The sequence below is a fragment of the Antennarius striatus genome, chromosome 2 (genome assembly GCF_040054535.1).
Source record: "Antennarius striatus isolate MH-2024 chromosome 2, ASM4005453v1, whole genome shotgun sequence".
NCBI lineage: Eukaryota > Metazoa > Chordata > Actinopteri > Lophiiformes > Antennariidae > Antennarius > Antennarius striatus.
In genome coordinates this window covers 17183657-17207703 of record NC_090777.1, presented here as the reverse complement: position 1 = coordinate 17207703, position 24047 = coordinate 17183657, and the positions used below count along the sequence as shown (strand labels likewise).

Sequence of the window (24047 nt, the reverse complement as noted above, 5' to 3'; positions counted from 1 at the left end):
TATCACTGGGTTGTGCAGTGGTGTGTCTTCATTTGATTGGTGAGGTCTGTCTGGATAATAGTTGGTTTCTAGGTCCTGGTTAGGGACCAGCTCCCCTTCAAATAAGGCTGTCTCCATTTGTAACAAGTTTGTAGAGGTTTTTTCCCCCCACCAGTGCATTTTCCTGTTGTTTGAGGAAAAAACATCATAAGAACTAACAATTAAGTGGACCTCTGAAGATGTGAACATGTTTAGTATCCTTTGTATGGCTTTGTAGGCAAGTCTGATTTACTCTAACGCCAAATGTTTCAAGTCAACCAGAACTTTTGATAAAACATGACTTACTCCCATTATGAGCGTTACAGCTGTAGGTTATTTTTAAAATGTCATTTGATGAATTTATTGTCGTCAACTTGAATAGCAATACCGTTAACCAAGTGGTCTGATCAGCAGCTTATGTGATGAGTCATCAAAGCATGGTCAGATTGTATTGAAGTTGATTCTGTACATATTGTGTGAATATCTGAATGAATATAACACTGTTTGTGATTCGTAGGTTCACACACCAGTGTGTGATTTCTACTTAGCTTTCAACTTTCTTTTAATGTTTACAGACTACTTTAACCTACTGACCTCAAACAGCAATTAATAAAAGACAGCAACTCAATGCAATTGTAAATGAACAAAAGAGAAAACAAAAAGCGCAACAATAAGACTAACTACCAGAAAAGGCAATTGGATTTATTCAAAGTTCATTGCAAGATTTTTGATTTTCTATACTGGTTTTTTCACCACTGAGAGTGTATAGAACTTTAGCTTCCTGTTTAGAAGATGGCCTGTGGATTCATTCGATCAGAACGACCTTTGTGAATGACCTTTTTTTAAACTTTAGGTTTATTACGGCATTTTTAAACACAATCTCGCCACCTATGTATTTGAATAAACTTACTTGAAAACCTCACGCTGTCACGCTTTTAACTCCACCCACTACCTGTCAATCACAGTGCCCAACCAATCACAGTGCATCTGCCAGAAGGAATCATGTGAACAATATGGTGTAAGGCATCGGGCAGCGAGGCTTTTTGTTGTGGTTACGTGTTTTATCCACACGACAACGCTAATATCCGGGATGAAAACGCTGGCCATAGTGAACATTTTTTAAAACGCCGGGTCTGCGTTGTCGTGTGGATGCTGTGAACCGCTGTGAACCGCTGTGAACTGATGTGAACCGCTGTGACTTTAGTGTGTGTGACCTGTGTCTACATGTACACACAGAATGGACAGAGTTAAAACTGGCTATTTTCTGTCGTTTAACAGCTCCACGTGGAATATGCATTGACAAAGATACTAGAGAGCTGGATATTTGTTCGTCTGTTTCTTTCTTTATGAGTCATAAAAGTGAATGGCGTGAATTTCCACACGTCCCGGTCCCATTCTCTGAGTTGTTATTCTTATAAAAGTGTTGATCAATGCGCTTACGTGTGGACGTGGCCTGATTTTTTTTTTAATACACTGTTATAATCCCCGAAGGGAAATTAAGAAAGCACACTCTTGTTTTTGTTAGTCAATCAATCACATGCATGCATATTAGTGTATACAGGCCCCTGTAATTCACACAACCACGCACAGGAGGGCCTGTGGGCATGCAGGGGAGGTAGGGTGGCGGGCAGTTCCTTGGTGGTGTGCCCCAAGTGAGCAGTTTGTGGGGGGGGACCGCGCCTCGCTCAAGGCCGCCTCGCTCAAGGGCGCCTCGCTCAAGGGCGCCTCGCTCAAGGGTGCCTCGCTCAACGGCGCCTCGGCAGTGCTCCGGAGGTGTTATTTTTTTGGGTGGGAGTGGGAATCGAACCGCCAATCTCAGAGCATTGGATGACCCGCTCTACCGCCCGCTTTACCACTGAGCCACTGCCGCCCCCTCCAATTCAGGTAGTGGTTCAGTTTGTGCCGCGAGCTTTGTCAGCGATATAAGGCGGGTGTTTTCTAAAGCAGGGGAAATATTGTCCAAAAAAAAAAAATCACCTAAGACCTGCCACAGTGGGCAAAAATGTTGTTTTAAAAAAACACAATCATATGACCCAAGCATAATCACTGGCTATATCTCAACGTTACAAAACCTCAATCATTGTCCATGCCCCAACCACCCTCCCCTCACTGTAAATGTTAACTGTATTTTAATTTTCGTCATGTCCAAATGATCATTTTCCATACTGCCAGTCTGTGTGTGTGTGTGTGTGTGTGTGTGTGTGTGTGCGTGCGTGTGTGTACTGTATACGTGTGCAAGTATTTGGAGTTATACAAAAATAATTTCCCTACGGGAATTATTAATAGATTTATTTATTTTATTTACACACACACACACGCACGCACACACATTTTCTCACTATTGTTAGCGTCAGTATTCATTCATTCGTTCATTCATTCATTCATTCATTTATCTTTTTTTCTGCTTTTTCTGCTTTAACAGGTCTCATGAGTTGCTGGTGCTTATCCCAGTGCATTTACAGGCGATAGGCAGTGAGAAGTCAGGGCATGACGTCCGTGCACCGCCGAGCTTCAGTTTGAGCTGTCTATAATGGACATTGGGGGGGATCAAGCATTAATGTTCTTAAGTGGTCTGTAGCCGCTGTAAATTCATCAGCCTCAGAAAATGAATGATATGCTGTGGAAGAAATCCTTTTTTCCAAATGCTGTCAAAGCAATAAATGAAATTAGGAAGTGCCAGAGCAGGACTGCATCATTGTGCTATGCTGTATATGCCTGACATGTTGTGATTTGTCTTTTATTTTTCTATGATTGTTTACACTGAGGCCCCGTCCACACGATGACAGATTCTTTTAAAACGCAACTTTTTTGTTGCGTTTACGTCTTCTGCCAGCATGCTTATAATCGTCTTTGAAAACGCACTGATGCGTTAACATGTGGACGGAGATTTTTTGAAAACGCTGTTGTGTGGACACAAATTGTTTTCGATGCGTTTTTAAAAAGTTGCGTTTTCCCCATCCACACGATGACGGAACATCTTGAAAACACAACTTTTTTGTTGCGTTTACGCCTTCTGTCCACACGACAACGCAGATATCCGGAACGAATATGCAACTTTTTGAAAACGTTGGCCAAGGTGGATTTAAAAAAAAAATGCTGGGTCTGTGTTGTCGTGTGGACGGTGTATCCACAACTTTTTAAAAACGCTGGCGACTTGCCTGCGATGAAAACTGTTGTGAATTCATATTTATGGGCCCGTGTGTACAAACATGATGGATGTACAAACCTTGTTGATTGCAGCATTCTTGCAGGTGTTTTGTGACAACAAAACATGGAGGATTTCTATTGGATAAAATTCGACTCAATACTGCCACCACATGGTTTGGCATGCTTATAGCCGTCTTCGAAAACACACTGAATGGACGGAGATTTTTTTGAAAACGCTGTCTTGTGGATGCAAATAGTTTTCGATGCGTTTTCAAAAAAATCCGTCATCGTGTGGACGGGGCCTGAGATGATGGGTATGGTAACATTTAGTGAATTATTTATACAGTATATTTTTGACTGTGACCAGCATGCTTTTATGGTGAAACCAAAGGCAGAGCTCCACATAGTGAACAATACTATTTTCGTAATCACGTTGCTATATGTTCATTCATCTTCATGTACCGCTGCTGTACCAGCTGGCATAGAGCGTACCGCGGAGCCACATACAAAGACATACAAACATGCACACACACACTCACTCATATGGCCAATTTGGGACCGGCCAATTCACCTGAAGGCCATGCTGTTGGAGGTGGGAGGAAGCCGGAGAGAACCCACGCGAGCATGCAAACTCCACACAGAGTGGGACTCGAACCCGGACTCGCTGTGTTGTGAGGCGACAGTGCTAACCACTGCGCCACCGTGCCGCCCCATTTCTATATGTGAATAAGTATAAAAATGTCAATGATATCAAAAAAGATTTTGAATCTTCAGCGGACACATATGTTTCTCCATGAAATACTAGATATGAGTGCTCAGTTGTAAAAACACATCATCGTTTAGTCTGTACAGAAAATATACTCTATTGATTGACAACATATTTTGCTCATAGACAATATCAGCATGAAAATATTTAGTGAACCTACTGTTGGATGTTTGTATTCTATTCAAAAGGAAATGTTAATCCCAACCTGGACTGGGTTTAGCTGGCTAAATTGCCATGGTGACGTAGCTAGATTTGAAGAGCGCCACAGTGGTGACACTGAAAAACCTCCAATCAAATTTATGGTGGAGTATGTTGATGTGCACAAGGAATTTGTGTCTATTTTTAGACTCCACATACCTCATTAACCCATTAATCTCTTCCTCATACGGCTCTCTGTTCTCCTTCCCACAAACGCACACAAACACCTCTGGTCTCTTTTAACTGCGCACACTGGCTTCCCCACCTCTTCCTCCAGCTCAGGATGCAGGATGTTTGAAAAAATAAACACATAAATAAACACAACCCACATATATTTTCTTCACCCACAATTCTGTTTTCACAACAGCACCATGAAAGAGGCGTGTTGATAATGACATAGCGTAGCATAAATAGGGTATGTTATAAAGCAATCAGTGAATTTACAACAGGGACATAAGATCGATTGTCTCTTTTTCTCTGCAGAGAATATGTGATTATCCATAGAAAGGCTAGAACAAGGGAAGCTTGCCCACTAATGTATGAAAAATGTTCAAATGGGCTGCCAAATATATTTTAGCAACAGTTAATATCCATATACTAGGCATCCTGCCAAAGTAAAATTTATATGTGGGAACACATATAATGTTGTGAGAGAGAATGAGAGAGAGGGTCACACAGCTCCAAAAATGGAAAATATATATGTGGCAGTCAGTGTTGATAATATGGTGGGTCACCACAAATGCTGCCAAGAATAGATTTTTTACTGTAGCCATTAGTTGATAAAATTTCAGAACTCTCCAGCTCCACTGGTCTATGTTTGACCGTCTTGAATCCCCGACATTGTAAACTGATGGGTATTTTCAGTCATCCCTTTCCTGTTTGTTGAGGTTTGACAGAAAAACCTCTGTTTTGTTGAGTTGAGGCTCCTGAACTCAGACTGACCGCTGGAAGCCCTGGACTAGATTTACTTTTTGAGCAGCTCAGCAAGAAGCCTTATCCAATTAATGGCTCTGAATGTCTTCTGCTTGTTAATGCCCTGTCACCTATGTCTGCATTTTAGTCATTTAGTCATTCCAGTTCAAAGGTGAGTGTTTGGCGACAGCATCACCTCTGGCTGTCTGCGAGTCTCTGACGGAACATCAACTGTTTCATGGATGTCTTTTCATAACGAGTTCTATTGTCCAAACTAAGGGCCATCTTGGACAATTGAGTACCATCCACTGTACAGAACACTGATGGGACAAAGGAGTATGTTCAGTAGTAGGATGGAGCTCCCTAAATACACTACTGAATGCAATAGGAAAACTTTCCTGTGGCCATCAAACTGTACGAGTTATCTTGACATGTGGTGATGAGGAGGAATGAAGCGCCAGTAAATTTTATATCTGTGCATATGTTTATATTCTATCTTGGCCCTTTTTCTGTCTTAATTCTAAATTATCTATTCTTGCTGTTACTTTGTACAGTACTTATGTTTTGCAATGGAGCAACTGTAAAAAAAAGTAATTTCCCCCCGGGGGTTAAAAAAAGGATTTTGGTTCTAATTCTGATTCTCAATGGTGAACCCAGCCTTTTGCTAGCTAGCTGTCTTTCCTGTGTGTATTACATTGCCTGACTTTGCAGCAGATACACCCATATAAGCAGCTAACAGCCTTTTAGAAGCAGGATGCTACTGCTGGGTGTTGAAGCAAAGTGTGATGACATTCCCTCGGGGGCAGCACGGTGGCGCAGTAGGGAGAGCTGTTGCCTCACAGCAAGAAGGTTCCAGGTTGAATTCCTTTCTGTACAGAGTTTTTATGTTCTCCCTGTCTCTACACGGGTTCTGTCGGGGTTCTCCTGCTTCATCCCACCTCCAAAGTCATGCAGCTTGGATGAATTTGTCCACAGGTATGAATGTGAGTGGCACTGATTGTCTGTATTTCATGTGGGCCTGTGATGACCTGGTGTCTCATCCGAGGTGAACCCTGCCTCTCACCTGTAGCCAGCTGGGAATAGGCTCCAGCATAACCAGTGACCAAAATTTGGATAAGTAACTGAAGATGAGAATCATGATCGCCGTTTACTGTATAATATTTCATTACAATAATAACAAAGTTGTTGAGTGGCTTCCCTGTACTGTACTGATTACTCTACTGAGTATAAATTACTCACAGCTCTGTGTTGGCTAGTCTTAACTTCTGTAAACAGACAGGTGGTAGGTTCATGCTTTTCTTCCCACTGCCATTGAACAGAATTTGTAGTTGACCTCATAAAGAGCTGAACAAGGAATCCTGCCGAAGACGCTGGCTCCTGAACACTAGTGCCGACTCTGTGAGGCAGTAGCGGGTAGTGCCAGGAGCAGTCTTTGCTCTTTGTCACTAACAATTTGCTGGAGATGCTGTCAGTAAAGTGTGCTGTTTGAACATAGCTTGGATGTAGCTTTTAAAACTATTGAGGAAGCAATAGTTCGCTAAAAGCCCTTTAATAACCCTCTGCTACAGCATTAGTAGGTCAGTAGGACATAGGAATTATTTCAGGTGATATTAATTAACAGCAGGTTGAATTATTATTCACACATTGTAATCATTGAAATCATATAGATATAATTACTTTGACTCTGCAGTGGAATCATCTGTTCTTCTGATATAGATTTGCCAACATGCTGCTCTTATCACCAAGCTGGGAAGATGAGAAATTTGGCAAAGCATTAGAACAGAATTGCTCTCTTTGTAAGTACCTCTAAATTCTCTGAGTGCTCCCAGTCATTGCAATTTTCATCTTGTCCCCTGGAAAGTACACATAATTTGAATTCAAATGCAGCAAATCCTTTATGTCAGGATTGGGAAGAGGAAGATGTCAAAGATAATAGAAGGCTTGATCACTTTTAAAGGGCTGTCATTTAAGTTGAACTCTGCAGCGATGCTGCCAGCTACTAGGGTTGAGAGCAAAGCTTCTATTGTGAACCATATGTAAATCCTGTGTCTTGCACAGGCTGAGGTTGTTGTTGCACTCTACTGGTTATGTTTTAATGAGTAACAATTGTTAGCCAATTTGCATGTAAAACAATGTAATTATAAACAAGCATCAAAAAGCTGTAATACTTCTAAAAAATGTAAATTACTCTCCATTATCAAGCGCAACAAACGCCATGCCTCTGAGCCTGGGCCTCGAGGTTTTTGGATGCTCGCTTCCATTATTAATGCTATTCACAAGCCAAACTTTTGAGGTTGGTGCATTCGAAGGCTTTAATCTATTTTTGCTGTAAATTAATGAATTTTTAAAAAGGACTAGTCCTTATTGAATAGGGCTGGATGTGGGAATGTAGTTTTGAGTTGTGGTGACACCATGCTGTACAGTAGCCCCCTTTACTGTGCAAAGCATGACTTCACTAACAGCATCCGATTTCTCTCTCGGGACTGCTCGTTGAGGGAGTTTGCCGAAATGCTGCACTCCTATGTTTTATTTATGACAAAATATGCCTTTTTAACTCCGCCGTTGTCAGAATTCTGAATTGTGATAGCTTTTTCCTCGTCGGCGGTGGGAAGTCTTCTGGGTTGCTAACTCCCTCTCCCTTGACAGATGTTTTCAGGTGTTATGATCTGTGTGGGCTTAGAGAGTTAAATATTTTATCCTAGGCCTTCAGATATTCAGTAGAGCCCACTAATTTTCTTGCCATTTTTCAGTAAGATTTTCTTTCAGGAAGAGAAAATCAGAATCTTCATTTTTATTTGAAATGGCTTTTTGACCAGTTTTCACAAGCTCCTGATTTAAACGCTGTCATGTCATGGATAAATTATCAACCTCTCTCTGGGTTATTCATTTTCCTTTCAAGAAGTAGTTGCCTGACCACAAGCTTTGAGGAGTGAGGACACAAAATGTATCTCAGTTTGAAACGGTGCATTACATCGAAGACTCCCCAGGTCTCCTTTGAGAGTAAGTAGACAGTATCAAACGATAATTGCTTAACCAAGCTCCATTGAGAGATGAGCCAGCAGCCGCCATAAGGGCAGCTGATTTTCCTTGATATTTTATAATTGAACCTTTTCAAGGTTTTCTTTTTCTGGCACCAACGCAGAAAGTAATTAAGATGTTCAATGCTGCTTTTTGGACCTTTCCTCCTTCCTTTGAATGGTCACTCTGAGACATGACAGCGTTCGGGATGCCTTCAGACTTTCTTTTGACACATTAGCGTCACCCTTTGCCGAGGCAACCCTTCCCAGAAACCCTTCTGCTCTGCAGGCTCCGGTTGGGTATTTTGTCATTATTTCATTTTCCAGAAAATATTTTGATGCCTCTTTCTTTTGGCTCCCCCCACGCCCCCCTTCTCTCACCCATCCCCATCGCTCCATTCAAAGTTCTTTATTAAAATGCAGAACTGTAAAGCCTCTCTGTCTGAAAGCCTGCTAGCAGCAGGGGACTGCTTGCTGTGATGCATAAAGCTGAGTGAGTGCATCACAGCCACAAAGTCTAATGGGTTACATTCAATCACACACAAACGCTCAACTCTTTTAAAGGGACAATGTCATAAAAGCACCATCCATAGTGCAGGGAGTGATATATTTAAATTCTTTGGAAAGTAGAGATTTTTTTCTTCATAAGCATCAGATGCCCTTCCTTTCTTTTCAAATTAATTCTTGTAATCTTTTTCTGGAAGTGCCAGCTAGTATCTCATAACTTTCAAGTTAACAAAGTTAACTTTTAGCATGGTCTTTTTGTTATATAAAAGATTAATATCTGCTGTTTCACATGTTCCCAATGTTGTCATATTTGAACCTCTTTTGATTCTTACCAATATCAGTCAAATGTCTATTAAATTACTATTTAAATGTTAAATTTTTGGGTTATTGTGACAGTGCCCAGGCATTGTAAGTTGTTATCTCCTGCCATGCAACAAAGCTGACCTCTTTTAGGGACAATGTTCTTATGAGATTATATAGGATCATATACACGAACAGTCAGATCATTTGTTTGTCGACGAGATACGTCTTAATTGTCAAAAATAACACAACATCACTACGGTAATGTTAAAATTGATTTCAATGCATGTTAAAAAAAATTAAATATAAGGTGAGGCCGACACTGTGTACAAAGGTTCATTTCATCACAATCTAGGTTTCATCACAATCTTTCACCAATGAGTTTGCAGGCAGCCTTCTCCCTGTATACAGTACAGTGTTTTCTATAGAAAGCTGACATCTCTAAGACATACGGGAAGCTGTCTGCTTTGCTGTTTTTCTTCCCTTGATACCAAGAAAAGCCTCTGAGGCTGTTGTCAAACAAAGCAGGTATCAGAAACAAAAGGCACAGAGCTGGGGTTAGCCCAGTCACTGTGGGACCAGTTGACTGAGTCGACTTGGTAATTGGTTGCGTCTACCCATCCAGCAGGGCCCCTTCTCCCCCAGAAGCCAAGTCATGGCCCCTCCTCTTCTCTCTTTGCTTTCTTCTATTACTCATCATCCCATTGCCTCACCAGGCTAGTGGCGTGAAGCTCCACCGCGCCACCATGCATCCAGCCCACGCTCCCAAACTTCTCATCAACAGTCACGGCAGCACAGCAGGTCAGGGCTTGTGGCAGGCTGATTTGCAGCTTGAACCTAATTTTTAATGAGGGGAAAATAAGAACTTGTTGTTTTGTTTCTTGTGTGTCACCACCCCCATCACCACCTACCCACCACCACTGTAACTAGCAATGTTACTTGCCCTACAGCAGAAAAAAAAAAAAAGGTGCAGTAATTAACATGGCTTCCTGGGATTTGTAAGAAGGTTGGCGATGGCGTCTCCCACAGTGGCAGAGCCTGGAGGAGAAGATGGGGGTGGTGTTGTGCAAGAGGCCTCGTTGGGTATATTTCTTCTCTTGGTTCCCCCTAGTCCCACTGAGTGACTTGTTTGGCGAGATGCGACTGCTTCTAAACATTTGTTTTTTTCTACTTGTAATCAAGAAAGTTTTTTTTGAAGGACTCGAGTATTTCCCTCTTTCCTTCTTTATTCAAACTCTCCGGGGGAAATGAAAAAAAAAAAGACAGAGGGGTTTGTGTTCCTGCTAGTAGTTAGACACATTGACGTTCTCCCACCTTGATTATATACAGCGAGCATGAATGGAAAATGTGTGGGCCAACCAGCTCTTTGTTGTTCAAGGACGTACCAAGGTTACTGAACAGGATGGTGGATAAAGTCTTAAATGTAAATTTTTGTATCCTGAGGAGGCTGAATTTTTCTAGACATTAACTCAGTTAACTCTTCAATGGCCTGCTCTGTTTCCACACCTTCCATAAAACACATGTTTACTTGCATTTCCCATTTTGTACAACGTTTATCTTCTGAAAGCACCAGACACGAAACACCACAATTTTCTTTACTGAATCAGCATCTTGTCAGAATGCAGTATCTCTGTTCCAGGGATAAATTAACAACTAAATGACATTCTCAATCCAGCTGTGACCGTTCTGTTACTGACTGATGTCATGAACAACTGATGAGTAAGTTTTATCTCATAGACTCAATTATAGTTCTTTTCCTACAGTCATTTGCAATCACCACGGAAGTTTTCTATAGAAAGCTGACATCTTTTTCAGGATTCAGGAGTTGTTTCCTAATGTCTGAATTAGCACCATGTATTTTGCGATGTATGAAAAGCATTTGTTACATTTTGTGCTTTTCTTTTTGCCAAAGACAAAATAAAAAAAGTGCAGACAAGGGCTGCATTTTTAGGTTCATTGTGGCTCTAAAAATAGCTACCAAATTAAGATGTGAGGCTTCTTGAGTAATTTCATTGTTTGTGTCTGTCTGAGCAGGAACTGCAATGCTTGTTTGGTGGGGGTGGGGCTGGGGTTGGAGTCGGGGTAGGGAACTTGAAGGCAAAGTGAGGCACGTCGACAGTCAGAGAATTGGAACATGGTGTGGAGAGGCTACACGGAAAAGGAAAGGGGACAAGCCTTTCGGCTCCGCTAGAGGGTTGGAATTCCTTGTGAGCTATTTCCCCCATTTGGCAGGCACTTGTGAAAACAATTCCCCAGCTTTTAGTCACTCTGCAGATCCAATTGCCATTTCCACTTTAGAGGGAACGAGAATGGGATGAAATCCAGATAGACAGAACACAGAGAGAGAAAGAGAGGAGAGTTTTAATCGCATTGGAAAGATGCTGAGGCCAGTTGAGTGGTTGTGCGATATTAATATCTTATGAGGGCTGTCTGGCAGTGCGAGCTCACCGTCTTGTGTGGTTTTGTGTTTGTGTGATGCAGCAGCGGCCAGCACCGAGGCTAAATGAAGAAACCGTGAACATGCACGAAGGAAGGACTCTACCTTTCACTTCGCTGACTTCTGCAGATGCTTTGGTCAAAAGAAAGATGGAAAGGAATTGGAAGAGTAAGACAAATTACTCAAACCTTGCACCCCATACTGCTTTGCTTTTCACTGTGGAATGAAATATATTTGCTGGATTGAAGTTTTTTCTCTTTTTTCAACCTCACTTAGATCATACATATGGGCAGTGTTAAAGACCAAGTGGTGAACATGCCAAAATATTTAGTTTTCCATTATACAAAGCTTCACAGTATCTGGAAAATAATGTGCAAGTTAACATCTGTGTGTGTCTGCCAAGTGTGCTTTCTGCTCCAGTTAAAGGAGATGAATAGGCGTAGTAAACAAACCTCCTTCTCTTCTAGACTTGAGCCAAGGCTGCTGCACAGCACCCATTCAGTGAGCCAACAGGTGATCCTCCATACGCCAAATCACAGAGCCTCTCACGCTTCCCGTTTGATTCCTCAACCTACAGGCACAATGACCTCGGAGCTGGAAAGTAGCCTGACCTCAATGGACTGGCTGCCCCAGCTCAGCATGAGGGCAGCCATTCAGAAGTCAGATGCAGGCCACCACCATGGTCACCACCACGGTCACCACCACCACCACAGTCATCATCACAGTCAGGTCCCAGGCAAGAAAATAGCACATCTGGACCCAGGGACAACACTGGACCAGGAGGAAGCTGCACAGCACCGAGACGGTAAACCGCCCTACAGCTACGCCAGCCTCATCACCTTCGCAATCAACGGTTCTCCACGCAAACGAATGACCCTCAGTGAGATCTACCAATGGATCTGTGACAACTTTCCATACTATCGGGAGGCAGGCAGTGGCTGGAAGGTAAGAAGATAAGCTACTGTATGTTATATGAAATCCTGCGCTATAGGTTTAAGGTCCTTGTCCTGGTTCTAAGACGAGTCTAGTCCTTGGACGGTAAAATCCCAGCTTGCTAAAACGGAATAAACCAATTCCATGATAAGGTATGGAATGAGAACTGTGAACTTTATAATTAAAAAACAGAGTATCATTTAAAGTTAATTTTTTTGTGTATCATTTAGAGGTTTGCATTAGTTGGCGAAAACTTTTTTTTTAAATTTTGCATTCTTCCAAGTTTGTTAAAAACGTTTTCATTGTAAAAACTTGTAATATTATTTTTCAGGATCCAGGAGTTGTTTGAAACAACCTCTTCCTAATGTCTGAATTAGCACCATGTATTTTGCGATGTATGAAAAAGATTTGTTACTTTTTGTGCTTTTCTTGTTAAAAAGCACTTTTTTTTTTTGCCAAATGGATTTTTGAGTCTGTTTTTGTGCTTTTACCTTGCTGATTTCTATCTGTTGGAGCTGACTTGCAAATATTATTTTTATTGTTTTTGGAGATTTTTGTTTGAAAATGGCAAAACAAGTTAGTCAGGAAGATTTCTGCAGTAGTTTGCAGGTGACTAGCCTATCTATATGTGCAGTACTCCATCTGACCTGTCTGCACCAGGCACCAATTGTGAGCACATACAGTGATGTTTTAAGCTCTTTTTTTGGAATTGGAGTGACACATTTCATAGTGTCAGCTTGTACATTGATTGATCAACCTTTCAGATATTATCATATCAACATGTCAAGTATCCTATTGATATATCCTCCTGCAGGTGGGTAATATATCTCCTGATCAGGTGGTTGCTCATTTACTATTTAATATTTTGTATATTGTAAAAAGTGAGTTTACAGAGGAAAAGGTTTATGGTATGAAATGAGGTTGGTTTTTGTATTTGATTCACAAATATTTCACATGACTTATGTAGTATCTTATTTTTGATATCAGATTCTATGATCTTTTTCTTTTGACATGATTATCATATTCCTTTCCCAATTGACAGTGTGGTTGTCATCATGGGGCTTCTGGGGTTGTTCTTTGGCCTATTTTTAAGAGGAAATATTTCTAGTTGTTTGCATAGCTTCTCCTCAGGGCTGTTTTGAAATCCATCTCTGTTATCAGTTTATGATTTATGTTCATATATGTATTGCATCAATAATCTTAATTCATAGCCAATTTGTAACCCATTTTTGTATTACTGTCTTGGAGCAAGTAGCTTGAGGAATATAAAGTGTGCTGAAATAATTTTTCAGTGTATCATTGTGCTTTTCAGATCAGTTAGAGCTTCTGTCTCCTCACCTAAATGAAAGTGATCACTGGCCGCAAATGAACTATTAAATAATTTATAACTTTTTGAAGACCAAATTGATATTTGATGAGCCACTAAAAGAGCTTGTATTCAGCAAGAAAATTCAATCCTAGATTAAAATTTGAAAGGCTATGAAACCTGAACACTGTTGCTAGTGCTCAAAATAAACAAATCCATTGCAGGAATTGCCTGGAAGAGCGCAGAAACCTTTTAGTGAACTGGGAGTGATTGACAGATGTATTTCGTCTCATTCAGACGACATTATTACATCCTTATGTAAATGTAGCTATGCAAATCCTGGTTAATATCAGCAGAAAGTGGCTGTGTTATTGGAGACAAATGAATAGATCCTGACGGTTGTGTCTTGGGGATTCTCTACCTTATTAGTGAAGAAGGGAATACATATAGTCCTTCCACCAACACATTGAAAAGGCAGCAAACTATCAACCAATTCATCACTCTGATTCCGTCTCTCATTATTTCTCTTGCTTTGCTTTTCTATCTTCGTCTCCCAAGTACTTGCACATCACCCTCCTGCCTTCTATCTCTTAGTAACTCACTCCTCTCGTCTCCTCTTCTTTCCCTTTCACAAAACCTGTTTGTTCCCTATCTGTAATCTTCAATTCATCATTCCCAATGCAGAGATGTATGCCAGAAAGGGAGACAAAAAGATGATGATACAAGCCAGGCTGTGTTGGCAGAGCTTCCTACCTGTGTGAAGGATTCACTCAATTTGTTTTCCGCTGCGGAGGAGCAGGGCAGGGGTTATTAAGACCATTCAGACTTTCTCTCGCCTCAGCTCACAACTACCGCCTCCTGCTGGATGTGAGTACCAGGATGTTTTAGTATCCCATAATTACACCTCTAGATTCATTGATTTTTGTGTGTGTTTATGTGTGGCTGCATTCTGGTACCATCATTAAAAGTCAGAACTGATGGTATTGTGGTTATGATTTTACATGTTCCGGCATTAGACCACGACATCGGCATGGAGAATTTGCATAAAGCTTTCCAGGCCTTGAATGTCAGTATATTGAGTTGCAGGACTACTTTACCCATGCATGAACTGACATTTTAGAGGCATGTCAAATGACAAATCTAGCAATTCATGGTGAATTATGGGTTTTGTTTCTGTGTCTTAGAGAGATGCATGTAAACTTCTCTTTATTGAAATGACCTTACTCAACACAAAAGGGGCTGATAATACCAGTCATGGCTGTCACAGGCGAAGTTACATAAGTCCAGTTCATTCCAGTTCAGGTGATTGCTGTCAGCTGTACAAAGTGGGACGCAGACTCAGAGATGGTCTGGCTGCCACATTGGGCAGACATTGTTGGCTCTCTCTCATTCACTCACTCACACACACATAGACACACACACGCACGCACACACGCACGCACGCACACACACACACACACACACACACACACACACACACACACACACACACACACACACACACACACACACACACTTTGAAATGTTCCGACTCCAGGCAAGCACTCAAGCTTCAAGAAAAACGCCTCATACATGGTCTGCTGTGCTCGCCGTCTCCTTCACCCTCTTCCACAAATGCGTGCACACACACAAGCTCGTACATCCACAGAGACTCCCACTCAGGTCGGCGGCGTACGTGTGCAGTCTACAGATTACACATGGGGAGCGCAGCAGGAGAGGAGATGAGGTGGGGAGGGAGGAAGGGTGAATTGGAGAAGAGAGAAGAGACTGTCAGAGAGCAGGGAAGAGTTTTACTACCCTGCACACGCACTCTGTCTGCTCTGTATGATAATGTGAGAATGCAGGAATGGCAGAGTTGAAACCAGGACAACATAGTCAAACATGCTCATTTCACACACACACATAAACACACACACACACACACACACACACACACACACACACACACACACACACACACACACACACACACACACACACGGAATAAGTGCTACCATGAATGAAGTTCAGAAATGTCATAAAGGAAAAAAATATATGCAGAAATAAATACTGTGAATAAGAATAATGGAGGATCCTTCCAGTCCCCTTTCACCAAGGTTAACCTTACGTAAAATGTATTTATTATATTGACGTCATGTATTTCTGTTTTTCTTAATGTCACTGAACAACTCCCTGTAGCATCTCTTTACTTTAGCTATTACTGTTAAGCAGAAAACAGATCAGTTTTAGCTCAAATATTCATGATGTTTACAGCATACATTATCAGAAGGTATGTGTCTTAGACTGTTAAATGAAATGATGTAACAAAAGCACGTATACTTCGTAGGGGGTATGTAGCATTATTATTGCCTTTCTACGTATATGTCTGTATACCTAACTGCTTTAATCCGTACATGTCAGTAAAATTACACACATGCTTCTCAGGGCCCCCAAAAGTGTGCATCTCATAACAGGTTTCCTCAACTTGCTTATTTTCATATTTTAGACACATTTGCACTTTGGTGATATTCACAGCTTTTGCTCACATTTCCAAGATGTGATACAAGGACACATGTATTGTTGGATACGAATCTGTAAAGATGACAGTTTCACTATCATTAAAACTGTGATTGGCTCAAATATACAACCTCAAGAAATGCAAACTGAATTTACTGACCATCCAACCTGTGACGAAATGTTTGCCATTGATAGATAGATAGATAGATAGATAGATAGATAGATAGATAGATAGATAGATAGATAGATAGATAGATAGATAGATAGATAGATAGATAGATAGATAGATAGATAGATAGATAGATAGATAGATAGATAGATAGATAGATAGATTGATTGATTGATTTTAGACATGATATCACATTTTTTTTCAGTTTGGCACAGACACTTGTGGGATACGTGTGGCGTAAGCAAACCTCCAAAAAGTGATCAGTTTGTCTTTGAGTTATTACCTCTGCCATGGAGGTTAAGCAGTCAGTTAGTTTGTCTTCTAGAAGCATTACACTAAAGCTACACAGCTTTTCATCTAACTTGAACAGAAGCCATCACTTTCTGGATTGAATCCAGACAAGGAATCTTCTCATATTTTTTTGGAAAATTTAGAAGATTGGAAGGATTTTTTTTTTACTACTTTTAACCTGACAAAAGATTATTAAACAAGACAGATCTACAGGAAGTACTGATTTATATTCAAGAGCTGTTTTCACAACTAAATGTGGCGTGCCTCTGTTATATGCACACCTTTAGTTGCATTGTTTCTTTTCAATCAATCAATCAACTTTTATTTATATAGCGCTTAATCACATCTGAAGACTTTTCAAAGCGCTTTACAGATAGAAAGCCAATTGGGTAGACAATTCCATGATTTTCAAAAGTTAGGAAGCACACATTCCCTTTCACTTGTTGTCTGAAATCTGCCCACCCCCTGGCACATACTTTTCCAAGATTGTGAAATATTTGTATTGTTTCCTGGAAAAGAGCCCTTTTCTTCAGAAAGAAAATCATTTTCTTTCAACCCGAGCTATGGTGAAACCTCAGAATGTATGACAAAAAAATAAATAAAAAAATGAAAGAGCATAGAAAAAGCATTGGCCATTTGTTCATGGAGCTTGTCGACACTTGTTCATTAATCTGGTAAAACATGCTTGCATAGCATTAAGGAGACTGGAATTATAGCGCACAAGAAGGGAACCCATATAGAGATTCATCTGGTTGTGTCATTATTCTTTACCACAAAAAAAAAAAACAATCTTTCGTCTCCCCCCTCTCTTCATCTGTGCTCTGCACTCTGCACCACTCTATTTTCCCATGCCCTCCTCAGCCTCTTCACACCCATGTGTTCCCCCAATGTAAGGTCCACCTTTGCCATGACGCACAGTGAGTGCAGAGTGGGAGACCAAGGCCACAGAAAGGTTTTTCTGTTCTTTCTCTTATATTTGCCATATTTTACCAATGAATCATCTGTTTTAAAATCAGTTTGCGGTGTTACAGGAATTTGAAGCTCTAAAAAATCTAGAAAGATTTTCATTTTGTATTTCACTAACTTGATCAACTTTTACCTGAATTAACCAGTTAGCTAATTTTGGCAATGAATTAATAATGGTGAAATTGCTATTAATAGTATTATGAGGTAATGATGCAATGCAAGCTCAACGTACCATGGATGTCCTTCTGCCTTTAAACATAATCAAGACAACCACTTTCTCTCAAAGCAGTCACATAAAGACAGTTATCAACCTGATAAATCAAAATAGGTTTTCTGAATATACGCGAGAACAGGCTCACATGAAAGTGGCACTGTGTGCAACATATGGCAGCAGAACGACGTGCATTATTTTACATATCAAGTCACGGTATAATTTTAAACAAGTTAAATACATGAAAGCTGTAACCCACACAACCACAGCTGCCAAATGCAGCAATTACAGCTAGAAAAAGCATCTTTAGATTAACCTTTGTGTAGTATCAGTGGTCTGACATCAGGACGAGATTCAAACTGATGAATTAAATCACTGTTTTTTTTAAGCAAACATGTTTGTTATGGTGAATATTCCATATTATGGAAGTTCTTCTTTTGGATGTACACCAAAAATACTATGCTTATATTCTTTAAGTGAAACAAGCACCAGGGTTTAGTTCTTCAATTAGTCTCTGTTGTAGGATGGTATCGGTAAACAAAAGCACAGTGAACTAGCTTTGACATTCCTTGCAGCCATCATGGAAAAAAACAAAACAAAAACAAAACAGGAGGGGGCCCTCCTACACAAATGTGCACCTCTCACGATTCACACCAAGCCTCAGGATCCTCTGTGAATGATAATGACAATTTATGCAGAACTGATTGATCAGTAGGCAATGCTTTTATATATTTTGATCCCTTAACTCAAGAGTAATCTGCTCAGGAGCAATTTACCTTGGTAAAAAAAACAGATTTGTAACCTTGAGAACCGCAAATCCTGCTTTGTAGTCCAGACCTCAGGTCTGATGGAATGGAAAACCTTTTTTTTTTTTTTTTTAATACACTTCTGGACACTACATGCAGCAGATGTCCTTGTTTTGACCCGTATTATCAATAAAATCTGATCAAAGCAGCAATATATCGAATAAAAAGCTATGATAGTGATCATAAAACATTTAAAAGAAATTTTAGTGCCATGTGTTCTTTTAAACTCCCCGATTAATACAATTCATTCATTCATTTCTTTTTCTCAACCCGATTCATCCACTTGCGCAGGTCGCGGGGAGCTGGAGCCTATCCCGGCTTGTCTTAGGGCGTGAGGTGGGGAAACTCCTGGCGCGACGCCAGTGCACCGCGGAGCTACAGAGACACACAAACATGCACACACACACTCATTCCTGTGATCAATTTGGGACCGACCAATTAAACTGAAGCGCATGTTTTTTGGATGTGGGAGGAAGCAGGAGAACCCGGAGAGAACCCATGCAGACACGGGGAGAACATGAAACCTTCGCACAGAGCGGGACTCGAACCTGGAATCGCCTTGCTGAGCAGTGAAGAGCTACCCACTGCGCCACCGTGCCACTCATAATAATCAAATGAAAGACTATTATAGCCAGCCTGGAGATAATGGTAGTGGTCAGTTACTAAAACCTCAGTATAATATGACTGAAATGCATAGTCTAGTTACGGAAATACAGTGTATTACTGTATTTCCATCAGATAGCTTGTGCTAGCTAACCTGACTAACCTGCTCTCTTGTGACCCTGTTGCTTTGGGCCAGCTCCCATGCAGCCAGGCTAATTGCCAACGAATTAGGAAGGCCTAATGTGACGTGTTAGAGGTTAGTGCTCCAATGATGGCCTTTGGCTGAACACCACATGTCACAGAAAATTTTCTGATATGAATCAGCGCTGGGCCATTATCCTGGCTCTAATCCTCTCCTGCCAGCTCTGTGGGAGATCTGCGACGGAGCAGGAGGGAGGTCAGTACACACTGTCAAGTGTACTCATGTTGTTGCTGGAAGTCATTATGTGGCTCATGGACTTGTGTCTTTGGAGCACAACTGAAATTGTACCACTGTATTTTGCTTATTGTGAGTCATGTTTGAGACATTTGAAAGGACTGTGTGTGCTGTGTACTTATTCAGTATGCAAGTCTTCTTTGGATGTGTGGGTGTTCATGTATGTGTTCCCATTGTGTTGCTACAGTGTGTGTGTGTGTGTGTGTGTGTGTGTGTGTGTGTGTGTGTGTGTGTGTGTGTGTGTGTGTGTGTGTGTGTGTGTGTGTGTGTGTGTGTGTGTGTGTGTGTGTGTGTGTGTGTGTGTGTGTGTGTGTGTGTGTGTGTGTGTGTGTGTGTGTGTGTGTGTGTGTGTGTGTGTGTGTGTGTGTGTGTGTGTGTGTGTGTGTGTGTGTGTGTGTGTGTGTGTGTGTGTGTGTGTGTGTGTGTGTGTGTGTGTGTGTGTGTGTGTGTGTGTGTGTGTGTGTGTGTGTGTGTGTGTGTGTGTGTGTGTGTGTGTGTGTGTGTGTGTGTGTGTGTGTGTGTGTGTGTGTGTGTGTGTGTGTGTGTGTGTGTGTGTGTGTGTGTGTGTGTGTGTGTGTGTGTGTGTGTGTGTGTGTGTGTGTGTGTGTGTGTGTGTGTGTGTGTGTGTGTGTGTGTGTGTGTGTGTGTGTGTGTGTGTGTGTGTGTGTGTGTGTGTGTGTGTGTGTGTGTGTGTGTGTGTGTGTGTGTGTGTGTGTGTGTGTGTGTGTGTGTGTGTGTGTGTGTGTGTGTGTGTGTGTGTGTGTGTGTGTGTGTGTGTGTGTGTGTGTGTGTGTGTGTGTGTGTGTGTGTGTGTGTGTGTGTGTGTGTGTGTGTGTGTGTGTGTGTGTGTGTGTGTGTGTGTGTGTGTGTGTGTGTGTGTGTGTGTGTGTGTGTGTGTGTGTGTGTGTGTGTGTGTGTGTGTGTGTGTGTGTGTGTGTGTGTGTGTGTGTGTGTGTGTGTGTGTGTGTGTGGTCAAGGTGAAAGTCTCCCTAGTGAGAGATTTCAATTCAGCTGGACAACTCTCAGAGGGAGAGCACACCTCATCCACGGCACCTCTTTTCCCATTATATCAGTGGACCTAAAAGCAACAGTCTCAGGGCAGTGTGACCCTCATAATATAAGTGTAACCATGACAACCTGCCCCTGGACTTTAGAATCAATATTGAATTATTAAAGAAAAACAGTATTTCACTGTTTGACACATCAAATTGGAATCAAAATGAATCACAGTTTCAGCTTGTGTTTAATGTTAGTTCAATTCAGTGTCATTGTTTTTGATATTTCACAATAGTGACTTATCTGTGAGTGCTGTAAATATAAACATTCACAATCTAGAAATATCATTTGGATCCAGATCAACACTTGCATTGGCAGCATGATCCATGTACGTATCCATCTAGTTAGAAGCAAAGATCTCATGTAAAGTATTCATGATCACCACAGAAATGAGGTGAATTGTTCCTCAGGGCAAACCCCACCATTTAGATGAAATTCATCAAAATCCATTCATGACTTTTGAAGTTGCTGCATCTTGCTGACAGATGGACAAGCAACCAAATGAATGCTGGTGAAAGCGTTACCTTCTGGGTGGACGACTAAAATTTATTCTTTGATACTTTACAAAGAATTTGTGTGCCTTCTCTGCAAACATTCAGGTATAGTGTAGCTTCTTAACATATTTCTAGTGTATTAATCATTTTGATGGCTTATAAACTACAGTAGTAAATGGAAATTGAGCAGTGAATATAAAAACCTTATTGCTACATTTGAAACCTTAGTAATTAAATTGCACGGCTGATAGAATTGCATTAGGAAGGGAGAAAAAGACACTGACTGCTGTCCACATTTTCTCTGCTATAGTTCTAGTCAGCTGAAATCTATTGCTTTTTGTATTGATTTTATTTATGTATTTTTATTTTTTGATTGTAAAATGGACTTTGTGTAATCTTGTACGGTGACCTTGAGTGTCGAGAAAGGCGCCTTTAAATAAAATGTATTGTTATTATTATTTTTAATATTATTGGTCTTATTTTTCAGCCTGAACAACAACAAAAATATTTTTCTTCCACACACGTCTAATGTGTCTAAGGCTTGGACTTTTAGCTGTGGACAATTTTATGCAACAAGGAAACAAGAATAGCCATCTTACGCTGACCTTTCAGTATATAATAGGGACATTTTCCCTTCATCCCTTTTGTATTTTAATATAAACTGTAGCTATCATTGGAAGCACAAATGGAATTCATCATTGGAGTGTCATATTTAGGCTCTCTCCATACACATGGACACATATATAAACAGACACAGCAACTATTAATTATGTTGTATGTGCAACACTGTTAGATATTTTAATTACATGCTAATCACTAATAGGGGTCTCTGTATTAAATTCTTAATTAAAAGCAAGGAATTTCTTTTGCTGTCTCCTTGAGGATTTGGCACCTACCCAGAACTGTATTTCCCTCTCTAACCAGCCAGGCCTGTAGCTCTCTCCATATGGCTAATAATAGGCTTAAGGCTGGTTTTTCTAGCGCTCTGGAATGCAAACATTTCACCACAGAATGAGCTCATTTTCTAGATGCTGGTTTTGCACACCGCAGAGAAACATAGGCCTGTGTTCTGTCAGATCATAAATACCTTTACTAATTCATAGAGCAAAAGTTGGCCTAATCTAACGCCTTGCATGGGAAGATTTTTGTGTCAACCAATGTAGAATGCCTGTCAGATAACATGAAGACAGTTTGGATTTCATGTTTATTTTTGTGTTTAGAAAGTATATATATTGAGATGGTGGAAGTATTGAATTGATAGTAATAATAACTTTGATATTGAAATAATGATTGGCCTTTATAAGTATAAACATGTCCTCAACATTTAGTCATTAAGCTTGTTACTGATCCGGGGGTTCGATATCGAGGTATCACTGTATGTCAACATCATTGGGAAAGATAATGAGCCCCAAATTTCTTCTGAAGGCTCTCTCATCTGTGTGTGGCTGGCTGTGTGAATGGATTACGCGGGATGAGCTGGCTGCTACCAGTGTGTGAATGCATCAATGCTGACTTGTGTTGTGAAGCTCTTTGAGTAGCTAATAGAACTACAAATGCAGTATTTTAAGTCACCGTCATTGGTTCACAACCTGGGTTAGGTCTCCTAAAAGGGTCACATGATAGGACTGCTGGTTCACACGATAGACAAAACAAGTGCTCAACCCTTTTATTGTGAACAATTATATGGTTTGCAGGACATGTAAACCACATAAAACAAAACGGAGCTGTTCAGACTGAGACTCATCTGTCCAAATGTGACATGAAACTATATGTGGTTTCAATCTATCCCACAAAAATTGGAATTCATATGGTATGTGACTTTTAAGACTACAAACAAGATATCTTATATTAATCTAGATGGGCTAAAAATTGGATTCTGCCAACATGTGCACATACATATGAAATCGATGCAGATTACAGACAGTTCTTCTTGTGTATTGCAGTTTTGCTTTTTAATTTTGTTAGATTTTTTTCTCCTTTCTATTCAATGGCCACAATGAGGATCAGTTGTATTTTGATAGACGTGGTGCTGATGTTTTTAATTGCTGTTTAGTTGTCTTTATTTTGGAACATGGAGCACACACTTTCAGACAGTCTTGTAGACTGACCTGAACTCCACGTTTGGTCAGCACAAGCAGGAACAGATGAGACAAATCCCAAACCACATTAATTCAGTAAGAAGATACACAGGTGCTTGTCAAAACACAGATTTCTCCTCAAATCACCAGGACATATGTTGATCTCTGGTGGACACAGCGTCATTGAAAAGTGACTGTCTTGAACCACAACAGCACCGCTCAGATTCCCCTGCTGTGAGACCGCAGCTTATGTTCATTGCAGACACAATAATTAAATCAGATCTGGCCTGTGGAAATTCAAAGCTAGACACATGTAACCTATGACATTTGCCTGGAACACACAGTCATCTAGTTGATGTACCACGCTGTGGTGTGTAGGCCTGCTGTGTGCATTGATACACTTCAGAATACCCGTATTGTTGTGGAGCTTCCTACGAGAGACAGTAGCGCCACACTTCCAGCTTGTGATGGCTTTGTGTGAGACGCATTCAAGTCCTTTCTGTTTTTTTCTGTGCAACATGCATGCACCCACCCACACAAACACACGCACACAGGCACATCCCACACACATTTATGTGCAGGTGCATGCATAAGCAATATTGAGTGAAATACATGCATACACCAGCCAATAAACACACATTGCACAGTCACACACACACTTTTCATCTTATAGATGCCTTGTGTGAAGTGCATCAGTGAGGAAGTGAAGAGGACTTGGGAGGGAAATGAATATGTATTAGAAGGGGTTTGAAGTAGTGACTTCCATTCAACCTGGCATTCTGGCGGAGTGTCTGTCACTCTGTCACCGTCAGGATATAATAAGACATCTCAATGATGCTCGAAACCCAAGAGACTTTCACATCTAAGGCACCTGTCCGTATATGCACATATCCCCATTCT

General features: G+C 40.8%; 1 protein-coding gene across 6 annotated transcripts in view; it reads left to right on the top strand.

Moving 5' to 3' along the window:
* Nucleotides 1–24047, top strand: part of LOC137611207 (forkhead box protein J3-like) — a 66898-nt gene that overhangs the window by 3665 nt on the left and 39186 nt on the right. For 3 of the 6 annotated variants that reach the window (XM_068339287.1, XM_068339296.1, XM_068339281.1), the window contains exons 2-3: nt 11347–11470; nt 11880–12247. In XM_068339287.1, the coding sequence (XP_068195388.1) occupies nt 11386–11470; nt 11880–12247 (453 nt within the window). In that variant the 5' untranslated portion in view covers nt 11347–11385. Of the gene's footprint in view, nt 1–11346; nt 11471–11769; nt 12248–24047 lie in introns of all 6 variants that reach the window. The other 3 variants (XM_068339309.1, XM_068339304.1, XM_068339315.1) reach the window with 2 other exon arrangements.